Below are 12281 nucleotides of genomic sequence, written 5' to 3'. Positions count from 1 at the left end.
GTCCCTGTTCCAGCTCAGACACGGAGCTTCTAATCTTATAGCCTACTGTGTAAATCGGGAATGGGTTCCTTCTCTCACAAAGACACTTCTGATACAAATGCTGTCTCTAAGAGAGATTTATATCTGAGAGATTTATCACTGAGAAAGCTGAAAGGAGGTGGGCTTAAGTGCCTGTTCATTTAAGTGCCTGTTCATTTAAGTGCCTGTTTTTTAGCTTACATATCGCACCCTTCTTTAGCTCTGTGAATTCCATGAGCAATTTTATCTGCAAAAATTAGTTGCGTTTCAGTCTGGAACTGTCTAGCTTCAGTCATATCTCCCAGGTGTTCAATGGTGCAGCTTCAGATGTGCACTACATTAACATTATAGTGGCTAGGGATCCCTCCTGTACTAGCTCCTATAATAGATATCACACCAGGTAGTCTGTCACAAGCCTTGCAAAAGTGTTACGTTTTTAACTCTACTTGGAGATTCAGGCCTATTTCCCACATAGTCAACAGTAAAACCTTCATAGGCTTTTACAGAGCAGAGTTTGGGCCCATCATGCATCTCAGTATTTTGTGTACCAGCAAGGAGCTATGAGACATAAACAGTCCCTGGAGTGGAATACGCAGACAATAACCTACTGCCACAGAACAGGTTCACTCACTCGAAATTAACCTGATTTTGTGCTACTCAGCAAAACAATCTACTTGTCACCTATATAACCAAGAAATAAAACCAATGCATAATTCATAAATATATTTATAAAGTTAATTACACTTTTGAATTATGCATATGTGGATACTAAAAAAATCACATAAATCTCTATTTTCATCAGAATGGTTACTTATTCTTTATAAACCAATGTAAAAACTTTCCTAGAAATTCAGGCTCCCATGATTTGTCTGTTTGCTAAGTTTTACGTGTGCTGTGCCTATGACAGGTTTTTTTTTTCTCTTAAGGTGGCTTGCTGAGGATGAAAGTGATGGCCGTACCACAGTGCAACTATATCCATAACTGCTTTCTTTCTGATTTTTTCAGCATGTTGCTTCTCCAATACATGCTGATTTGATTTACTTGTATTTTATAATTCTGAAGGTATTGTAATTACTGTGCGGGAATGTCAAAACAATGCATTGAAAACATCACAGTGAATTAAGCATGTCTAATGTGAATGCTGCATTCCAATCCTATTAGAGATGCTCAAAAACTTCGCATGAGTGAAATTTAGAAAACAGAAATTTAAATCTGTAACATGGCTCTCTGGACTTGTTCTGAGCATTCATTATGGTAGACATATGTAGTAATATACTCAAACATTTTTGTTTCAGTAATAATTTGTGGGTAAGTTAATTTTAGCTCTTGTGTCAAATCTGTCAATATTTGATAATTTGATTAATCCATTTCAATTTTGACATTTATTAAAATTCAGGTTTTCTCAAAATCATTTTCCAAACAAACTGCACAACTCTTAGCCTTATCAGATACTGCTTCCTTTTTCTATATGACCATAACAGAGAGTAATAAAGAAGTTGTTATTCAGGAGTTCATCCTGTGTCAGTAAGCCTCCCACCAACATTTGATTGGAAAATCTTGTAGCTGAGCCAGAACCTTAGCTGAGAATCTTTAGATCCAAAGGGTCTCTTAAGAGAGGCTGTTATCAGTAATATTTCAATAGCTTACTGGCAGGCTTAGGCAGCTCCCTGCTAAGCTTGATGACTTTTGCAGCACCCATTCTTAGCCATCTAACTGACTTTCCAGTTCTATATCCGTGAATGTCTTTACTTTCAAAAAAAAAAACCCAATCATTTTTTTTTAAATGCACAATAGATAGAAACTTATTTAGCTACGAATGCATAAATTAATGTTTTGCTCGGTAGACTTGGACATTGCCAGAATTGACTCAGGAAGGGCTTAGGATACAGAAGAGTCTGTAAAGAAATGATGACCTGCACACCACCTGAAGTTTCATATGTGTGATTAGAATACAAATACTGCGTGTAAGCTACATAGGGCATCCCTCTGTTTAATCAAAGGCTTCGCCTTTAATACCCCAAAAATGTAAAATCTATATGAAGATCTGAATTTTAGACCTGTTTCACTCGCATAGCACTAACGTGCTCTGTAGCAGCAGCTAAAAGAATTAAATGAGTTTCTAATCTGTGCTGATGAAACACCGTCTGACTGTCTTTTTAATATATTTAATGTTTACTTGCTCATATTGTTCCATGGAATGAGGAATGTTGGACGATATCTGCACGGGTGATGAGATCTCGGTTGCTATGTTAACATACAAAAAAATAAACATATATAATGTGTCTTGGCAGGTAGTTTCATTTTTATCTACCTTATACGTCATCAAAGGGAGAGCTAATGTAAGATGTGAATGTGATCAGAGTGAGCAATGGAACAGAGTCAATTTCTTCTAAAAGTGCTCTTTCGCTCCCATTGCTACCACACACACTGGAATGGATTTGAAATTGTATCCCTGGAGCGCACAGTTCATTCACTTATTATCAGTATTCATTACAGTGAATCACTTTGTTGTGATCTATTATGTGATTTGTTTCATTATTATGTCTTTCATTAATAGTTTGTAATACTAGCTCTCTTTGATGCCATTTCTGATTTATCAAGTGTAAATAATGCCTTCCTAATCTGTTTTTCATTACCAATAGTGAATACCCTCCTTCAGCAGCTGCCTTCCATATTTGAAAATTATTTCCTCTACCTTTACAGTGTACAAATCGAGTTTTAGACTCATTTCCCTGGATCCACAGCCATGTAAACACCTCAACCCTTTCACTAACAGGACCACCACAGCAGACGGCTCAATTTTAAGTCCATCATGGGTGCTTCTAGGACATATTACCAGGAGATTATACTTTGCTAAGAAAACCTGAAATACCTTAAGAACCCCTTTCTCAGCTATTGCTTGGAAAACAAGCCAGTTAGCATATTTAGCTTGTGACTAGTGCCAAACCCCAAACTTGCCTCTTCCACGGTATGCAGTGATGTCTGCTGTGTTTGGCATGGAACTCACTTAATCTCTGTCCCTTGTGAGTGGGGTAAATTTTGGAAAAAATTGCTGGCCAAAGATGGAAACATGACAGAGGTGCCACCTCATGTGCACTCTGTTGTTGCTGCACAGCCAGGTTGCTGCCTTGCTTTTTTCCTCCCATCATCCTGCCCTGCCTGTGGAGAGCCTGGGCAGATACTGACACCACTGATGCCTCTGCAGGGAAGAGAGTTGTAGCATGGAAAAGAGACTGCCTGGGTCAACAAGAAACCCAGGCATTTGGCATGTCTGAGAGTTTTGGAAGAAGCAGTGAGATAACTCAGTCAACTGGAAGAGGAAAAGCTGTAGTGGGGAGAAGGGTTTGACTTCTGCCTCTCCCTGCTTCTCTCCCACCTCCCTGAGAATCTGTGTGGGAGGGCAGTGACTAGAGGATTCTGTGATGATGAAGCAAGAACGTTATTTTTTCACTGAAGTGAAAGCCTCAAGCTGAAGCTGGGTGTTAAAATATAGACCCTGAAGACCATAACATAGACTTTTTGACATAATAGAGTCTGAAAGCGTCCATTAAGGGTCCAGCACTAGTTGACTCTGTGTTTTTTCCTTATCCACTTGTCTTGGTGCACTTTATATATATTATTAGGTTGATACAGGTGACATTTTTATGCCCATTTAAGCCCTTAAAAGTTTCAGTTTCTTTTGCTGATGATGTTAAGGATTTGAAAAAAAATATAACTGTGTTCTGACTGGCTCATTGGACCATTTAATATTCTCCCAACAGCTCCAAGTACTGCCTTGCTGAAACTCATCATACAAAAGAAAGAATTCCCTCTTAAGCACATATGAGCAGTTATATTGCATCTATCCATCCTGCAGTTTGTCAGTTGTGGAAATGGAATGAGAATAAGAAAAAAGGAAGTACCAAGTGCTCCTTTGAGTTCCTGTAGAAGTCTTAAATGGATACCATCTAGTCTGGTGGGCTGTTAGTACATGTGTTTGTAAATATAAATATGCTCTGCCCACACATCAATTTAAAGCGATCACTTGGACTTCTCCAGGAAGAAAACCAGCAGTTGGAAAAAATCCATAGACTCCTCTGTTCTGAGTGGTGCAAAGCAATGTCATAACTTTCTGTGCAATTGTTTACAATTCTTTCGCTTGGTTTGAATTAATTTTAATCAGGGGGAGCAAAAAGGGGAAAGAAAATAGTATTTTCATTTTCTTCTTCAAACTTTTGAAAATTCTTAGTTACATCTTAAATAAGCATCACATACCAACAAATGGAATGCCTTTCTCATTTATCATAAAATGTGATGTGCTTGGTTGTTAGCGGATTTCTCCATGGACAATGGCAGTAAAAGAGTTGTCAGCACTGTACAAAGCCTGGTAGAAAGCTTGCTTCCTGTGATGTCCTCCCATATGTCTGTGTCTCCCACTATCATTCCTTATATATTTATGTTTATCATTGATTATATTTTTTAATTCATACTATGAAGCAACATGAGAGGTAACTGACATCCCTTTCTAAATAATAAATATAATTTTAAGATAACTTGAGTTAAATCTTTCAAAAATTCTGGGAAATAATTTCCTCTTTCATACATAATATTGAAGTCAGTGTGCCATCATCAAAGTGGGGCTGTTCTCAATCATTTTGGCTGCTTTATCTATTTAATATATTTATCTAGTGCACAGGTGAATGTACTTACATGTTTCTAATGTTTAGACATTTTGAAAGCACAAGAAACTACAGCCCAAATCCACTGAGAAATTTAAGTATGTGTCTAAAATCTAATTATATATGCCTAAACTGTAAGTACATAAATGGTTTCGCTAAGTCTGATTTATAGGGTACTTAAAATTAGGCGTGCACCTAAGAGCCCTGCTACACCGAATCTCTTCCTTTCCAGATCTCTTGTGAGGGATGTGCATGTATTGGCATTTTCATGCGAAACTTTAGAGGCTACAGAAAATGGATTTATGCATACAAAGTACACATATTGGCATCAAGATGTTATAAAGCAAAGTAATTTCTCAAACCAGAGAACATTCCAGAGTATTCCTTGTGATTGTAAAAGTAGGCTAACATATGGAGATACTTGATTCATGCCTCTTTTTCTCAATTTTAAAGATAAGTTAGTTCAAAAATGTTTCTGTGTAGGCCTATAAATAAAATAATCTCAACCTAAGGCACGCAAGCAATAGCTGTTTATACTCAATATGTTTTTAAAATATATAGCATTTTAGTATTATTTTTCTAAAAAGTTTAGTGATTTACCAATATATTCCTGATTTGTGCTTATGTTAAATAGCTGAAATATTTGCTTAATTGAAAGGAAATGCCTTCTCCCTTTGCATTGAAGTATCTCACTTATCAGAGCATACAGTGGCATGGGCTAGTTGTGAAGAAAGTTATTTGGGCAAAAAGGAAATTAAGTACCTTACTATATAAACATTAAATATTCTATATCACAACTTTCACTGACACCGGTGTGTGCAACTTTAACATGGATCTATTGAAAACCGCTAAAACCTGTAATCATTGGTAGAATAATTCTCACTTGCTGCTTCTCAAGAAATTGATTGCACGTGCATGTGTGCCTGAGGGCACTGTTTTAATGTGGAACACTAGTTAAAGTCAGATATATGGAAGACAAAGTAGTGAAACTATGTAAGAGTGAATGAGAAAATAGATGTTCATTGGATTTTCCATCAGGTCACCCCAGCTTTACATCATGCACAGTAATATGAGGAGAAGCACAGCGCAGGAAAAGGCATTGACTGCCTGTGAGAGAGAAATAACATACGTATCAGAAGGTAGTTAGAAAAAAAAGGGGATGGAAGGAAGGAGGAAATGAAGCAAACTTGCTAGTAGATTCACCAGATCTTCTGAAAGAAATAATCAGAGAACTGCTTATGGCTTAGGGCTTCTAATGTGGGCTGCTCAGGAGCTCTGCTCAGCAGCAGGAACCGGCCCATTCCAAGCCCTACCAGGACACTAGGGTTCTTCACAGCACCTTCATGATGCAGAGATGCTCCCCAAAGGACTGAGAATAGTAAGAATGGCAGGCTTTTGTGCCAAAATACTGCCGTAGGGCATCAAATTCAGGTACAACAAACTCATTCTAATGCTTCAGTTGCTCTGAGCTAAAAGAAACTAAAGAAACATTAAGCATCAAACTGCAAATTGTCATAAGTGTTGACAAACCAAAAAAATAATAGATTTGGGAATAGTTTGGAATGAATGCATGCGAAAAATTTACTAGACCTGTAGAGTATAATGATATTTTAATGCTGAAATGGGAGAAATACAACAAAGAGTTTGAGGGTATTTGATAGAGCCGTTTATAATATATAGCTAATGAAGACCGGGAAAAGTTAGGAACCTGAAGAAATAAAAAATACTTTAGATTAAACATAAGAGCATTGGAACACAGAAGTGCATTTCCTGGACATTTTAGATTTGACTTCATAAAAGTCTACAACAAAAAAATGTAGACAAAGGTGATTCAATACTGTAAGAAGGAAAAAAAGGAATTAGCAGTTGCAATTCAGAACAAAGCAAAAGCAGTAGTTGTGACACCCATAACAATGTTTTCTTTAAAGGAAGCTGGAGAAAAAAGAAGCCAAGAATAAAATCTCCTTCAGAGAAAAAGTAGATTTACATGAGAAATGAATGTGTCTGACTGGTTTATGAAATATGTATTGATGTTTGTGATCACATTTTTGTCCTTCATTTATATTTTGTAATTAAGAATTTCTAAGGTTTAGTAACAACATTGGCTAGCTGAATGCATGCTGGTTTGTATACTGTATGTATTTAAACTCTTCCGGCCCCAGTACAGCTCCATAGAAGCTACGTCAGTGTAACAAAGGGGAAATTTGGTTCTGTTTCTTGGAAGAAATTTCTTCAGCACTTACATATTATTTGGCATCCTTTCCATTTGTTATCTTTTAACCTAGAAAAGAAACCAGAAGGCATTCCTCTGGAAGTATCAAACAGCCTTAAATTTAATTTAGGTTTAAATGCACTGCCTCGATTTAACAGACAGCTATTGTTAACATGAAAATCAGTGGGAGAGAGTATTATTTCCCTCATTAATGCAATAGTAGCTGAACCCAAGAAGAGAAAACCAAATAAAAAAAAAAAAGGAGAAGAGAGACAAACCAGAAAAATATCAGGAAGAAAGTGGAAAACTCTCTCATCACAACAAAATGTCTGTCAAACTGAACACCTTTCAGATTTACAGGTCTGATCTAAATCCCGATACAGCAAACCAGAGTATTCCTGGGTAATGGATCAATCCTTTTTGTCAAATTCTGCCCCTGAGGGAAGTGGCTGAGGGTAAACATACCAGAAAATTTGTCTCACATCTGGGGCAGGGAAGATGCAGGGATACTTGGCCCCAGCAGTTACCTCCTCTGAGCAGGCTAGCAGTGGAGTAGCCTTAAGCAGGCTACTGTAACCTCTGAAGACAAAGTAAGGCTAGACTGATACTATTTATGTTCTCACATATTGCTTATAGGTACCTTCTGCCCTTCTAGTATGCTGGACCTTATCTGCTGCATTTCATTCCCTTCATCATGAATCACACACCTTCGACTCCCTCTCTTACCTTACCCCAAGGAGTTTAGGTTAGGAATTCAGCTCCAAGACCACAGTTGTTTCCCCCTTCCCACCACTCATGTATTACAATATAACCTCCACGACAAATTTGTAGCATCTTTTAGACCTTTATATGTCAAACAGACTCCATTAAAGTAACTTAGAGTGTGCACTAAACCATTTTATTAAAGATGTAACTATAAATAGAATAACACTGGAAAGTTGTTGGTATATATAAACTACCAACTTGTGCCTAAATTAGCTTCATTATTAAGCACCTTCTCTGCTGACAAGGTAATCTTAAGTGGATGTATTGTATTATACATAGGTGCGGACTGAATTATTAAGAGATACCTTGAGTAAAAAGCAATTTGCATTAAAAGTCTAAGGCAATAAAGATCATATGGATTGTAATGAGAATGAAATTAATACGGGTTACAAAAGGAATAGAAATAAAAGTACCGCCACACCGCTGTAGCAGAGATTGCAGAGCAAATGTGTATTATTTAAGAACCATTATGTGATGATGTAATTAAAGACTCTTGTAAATGTTCAGCAGCATGCAAAATGACAAGTCAAATTAGTTCCATGTGTGGTCCTCACCTTTCAAAGTTTGACTTCTGTGTGTTAAGCACTCTTAATGATACAACGATGCACGCAGAGGTGTGATCTTGAAATCCGGAGTATGTATCAGTAAAAGCTAATTGCCAAGAGGCAACTTCATACTTACCGTGTACATTTAAGAGTTAGAAGGCAAATTTTTGAGCTGTCCATATGACTGCTTCTCTTTAATTAATGAAGTTGAAGGGGCTACATTTAGTCATTTATCTTAATGTAACAGTGCCCTATCACAGTTTCATTGGCATTCCTATCAAGATATCCCAGTACCATGCTTGGGAACTATCTCACGGCTCTATTTTAAGGAGGGAGAAGGCATGTTTATAAAATATTCCAGATGCACAAGCCAAAAATTCGATGAGGTCAACCAGTTCCTCATCCAGTACGTTCTGGAGGTGCAGGAGGACAGAGAAGGCAGAAAGGCCAAGTGTGGGTGGCAAAAACCCCTTCCCACCCGCACCCTCGAACCCTGTGCCTGGGAGCTGGGACACTCCGGATGCACGAGAGGCCGGTGACCTTCAGGGACCGGGAATCACCCCGTGGCTGTGTCGCCCGCCGGGCTCTAAAGGTGGCAGCGGGGCCGCCGGGGGGTCGCGGCTGCGGGCCCGGCACGGGTCCCTCCGGCCACTGCCGTCCTCGCCAGCTGCAGGCGGGGGCACCTCTACCACCGAACCGACCCGGGGGGGCCTCGAGGAGCGGCTGCGCTCCGGGGGCAGCCGGAGCTGCGGGGAAAAGGGGCGGAGGCGGCGAGAGGCATCGTGAGTGCGCCGGGGGAAATTTTATGCATAAAACGCTGTTTCTCCCGGTGGTGGAGCGAAACGGTGTCTCCTCACCTTCCCCCGAACGCCTCTGAGAGAGAGTGAGTCACGGTGTAATTCGTGAAATTGCAACCTCTCGGTCACATTTCACAAAGTTAGGGGAACTACGGGCGGCGTCTGCTGCGGGACGGGCGGGGCGGCGCCTGCCCGCCCGGTGCGGGACTCGCTGGGACGGGAATGGGGGCAGTGCGAGCGGTGGGACTCGCTGGGACGGGAATGGGGCAGTGCGAGCGGCGGGACTCGCCGGGACGGGAATGGGAGCAGTACGAGCGGCGGCTCCGCGTGGCGCGACGGGCGGTACAGCTCGGCATCACCGCCGGTCCCTCCGCTCGTAGCGAGAAGCCCGTGGGGATGAAAGCGAGCACCGCCCGCCTCGCCACGCCGCTCGGCGGGGTAAACTCGCCCCAAGTGCGGATGTCGCCGGGCGGCACCGGAGCCGGCAGCAGCGCCGCGCCCCTCCCGCTCTCGCGTCCCCGGTCCCGGGGGGCGCCGGCCACACCCCATCCCTCCGCAACGACACGGTCCCGCTCCCCCCGCACTTGCCGCGTCCCCGAGCCGCCGCGCCCACCTCCCCGCGCCGGGCAGCCGACCGGCCGCCTCGCCCGTCCCCGGGGCCGCGCCGAGCCCTTCCCTCCCGGCGGCCGAGCGCCCCCTTCCCCGCCCCTGCGCCAGTGCCGGTGCCGGTGCCGGGCGGGGGGCGGCGGCAGCGAGGGAAGAGGGATGAGGTCATCCTCTTTCCCGGCGTCAGTCAGCTGGGTGGCGGCAAGCGCGGGCGGAGGCGGGCGGGGAGGCGGGATGCGCTGCTCCGGGCGGCGCTGCCCTGCCTGCTCGCGGCTCGGGCAGAGCGCGGCGGCCCCGGCACCGCCGGCCCCCGCGGAGGCGGCGGCGGGGCGGGCGGGCTGAGCGCGGCTGCTCGCAGGCAGGCGGCGCTGCGGGCGCGGCCGCCGCGGAGGAGCCGCCCGCGGACGCGCAGCCCCGGGCGCGGAGCGGGGACCGGGGACGAGGGGAGCGGCGGGTCCGCTGCGGCGGAGGGCGGGAGGCAGGAGGAGGAGGAGCAGGGGGAGGCGCGGGATAAAGGAGCGCTCGCCGCTCCCGCTCGCTCTCCGGCGGGGGCTGAGCGAGGCATCATGGCCGCGAAGTCGGACGGGCGGCGGAAGATGAAGAAAGGCGGCGAGGTGGCGTTCACGCCGCTGCAGAACTCCGAGCACTCGGGCTCCGTGCAGGCGCTGGCCCCGGGGCTGCCCGCCGGCTCCGGGCCGGGCGGCGGCAGCGACGACGACGAGGCGCCCGGGGGCGGGTGCTGCGGCGGCGGGGACGGTTCGGGCGGCGGCTCCCGCTGTTGCTGCTGCTGCTGCGGCGGCAGAGGAGGAGACGGCGGCGGAGGCGGCGGAGGGGGCTCCCGGGGCTCGGGCGGGGGCTCGTCCTCCTTGTGCCTGCGGCTGGGCAGGGAACAGCGGCGCTACTCGCTGTGGGACTGCCTCTGGATCCTGGCCGCCCTGGCCGTGTACTTCGCGGACGTGGGCACCGACATTTGGCTGGCGGTCGACTACTACCTGCGGGGCCAGCGCTGGTGGTTCGGGCTCACCCTCTTCTTCGTGCTCCTGGGCTCCCTCTCCGTGCAGGTCTTCAGCTTCCGCTGGTTCGCGCACGACTTCAGCACCGAGGACAGCGCCGCGGCCGCCGCCGGGCACTGCCCCGCCGCCGAGAGCAAGCTGCTGGTGAGCAGCGGCTCGGCGGCCGCGGACATCGACGCCGCTCGCCCCTGCACGCCGCAGCGGCAGGCGTCCACCGCCAGCAAGAGCAACGCCACCAACAGCAGCAGCAACGGCAGCGGCAACGCCGCCGGCAGCGCCAGCGCCGCCGGTCCCCGCGCCGGCAGCGGCAGGTCGGCGTCCTGCGCCTTCTGTATCTGGCTCCTGCAGTCGCTCGTCCACATCCTGCAGCTCGGGCAGGTCTGGAGGTGAGGAGCTGGGAGGGGTCGGCGCGGGGGGACGAGCTCGGCTCCCCTCGAGGTGGGGAGGGAGCCCGGCCGCGGGCGGGACTGCGCACGGCCGCCCGCTCCCCTCGGGGTCCCTCCTCGCCGGGCCGGCAGGGGGCTTCGGCGCGTCCCGCCCCGTCGTGGGGAGCCCCGAGCGCCTTGTGCCGCGCGGGCGCGGGGGAGAGGTGCCCTAAACTTCCCGGGAAGCCTGTGCCGAGGGCTGTGTGAAAAGAAAAAGAAAAGGAACGGGAGGGGGGAAAGGGGAATATCCCGGGAACGCGCGTCTCCCGGTCTCCTCACGTGTTGCCGCCAGCGGGGAACTTCAGTAGCACTGTGGAGTTTCTCTCCAGAAACTGTTAACGAACGCCCCGGTGCCGTGTTTTGGTACTTCTGTGTAAATATGCAGTCCGCTCCTTGCTACGCGTGTGCTTTTTCTACCTATGCAACGTAGCAGAGGAACGTCTGCTAAACCGAACTTTAGAGTAGCTGCTCTTGAAAACGCTCACGAGCGATGTAATGTGTTTTATGGAAAGGATGCACCGGAGTGGGCTGTGGAAGGCACTTGCTGAAAAGGGAGATGACATCATAGTTTGCAGAAGTAGTGTTTCCCTTTATTTTAAGCACATTTCCAGGCAAGACTTATATGGAGGCCGAATGCCCTGCAAATACATTTAGTGCTGTCTGAAAAGTGCAGAGTTCAGAATACGTAGTGTATACAGAGTCAGAATTTTCACATAAAATTGTGGAAGATGGTGCTGTGTTGAATAAGGTCACGGAGTAGGGCAGAGCACTAAAGCAGCACCTGAAAATTCTTCTGGGATCTCTTGTCGGCTGGAAAGCAATTCCCTCATATTTCTGTTCTGGAAACACTAGTTTTTCACAATTATTTCATTAAACAATGTAATTTGTTATTATTCTAGGCTTCTAACTCTGGCGTATTTAATCTTTCACGCTTTTGGGCAGGAACTCTAGCTCTCTATTAGTGCAATAATCAGTACAACTGAGTTCTGTTTGTGGCCTTTGAGCTTCAAGAAATCCAACTGCTACTGGATAGTAGACCTAAGATCTCAGAATGCTGTAACTAAGTATCTTTCTCTTTCCAGATTCTTTGGTTTATCATAAAACATTCAATTTTCTGAATTTGTGAAACTAACTGCAAGTTACAGGTGTACTTGATATTAACTATGACACAGCCTGAAAAGGACACAGAATTCTGAATGAAAAGTGATGCTTTATTCTGGATCTTGTATGCTCTGCCTCCAT

At 45.8% G+C, this 12281-nt stretch overlaps 2 protein-coding genes across 2 annotated transcripts in view; both read left to right on the top strand.

The window, feature by feature from the left end:
- The window catches only part of LOC104067680 (lipoxygenase homology domain-containing protein 1), a 133764-nt gene extending 129260 nt beyond the window's left edge, over window positions 1-4504 (top strand). Inside the window, 1 exon segment of the mRNA XM_054060180.1 lies at window positions 945-4504. Within this exon segment, the coding sequence (XP_053916155.1) occupies window positions 945-999 (55 nt within the window). The 3' untranslated portion in view covers window positions 1000-4504.
- Window positions 4505-10111: 5607 nt separating this feature from the next.
- XKR4 (XK related 4) overlaps window positions 10112-12281 on the top strand; it is a 225753-nt gene continuing 223583 nt past the window's right edge. Inside the window, exon 1 of the mRNA XM_009570460.2 lies at window positions 10112-11000. Coding sequence (XP_009568755.2) covers window positions 10168-11000 — 833 coding nt within the window. The 5' untranslated portion in view covers window positions 10112-10167. The remainder of the gene's footprint in view (window positions 11001-12281) is intronic.

This window comes from Cuculus canorus, chromosome 2 (genome assembly GCF_017976375.1).
Source record: "Cuculus canorus isolate bCucCan1 chromosome 2, bCucCan1.pri, whole genome shotgun sequence".
In the NCBI taxonomy this organism is placed as follows: Eukaryota; Metazoa; Chordata; class Aves; order Cuculiformes; family Cuculidae; genus Cuculus; species Cuculus canorus.
The sequence above is the reverse complement of the archived record's forward strand: the minus strand, read 5'-3'. Positions and strand labels throughout refer to the sequence as shown.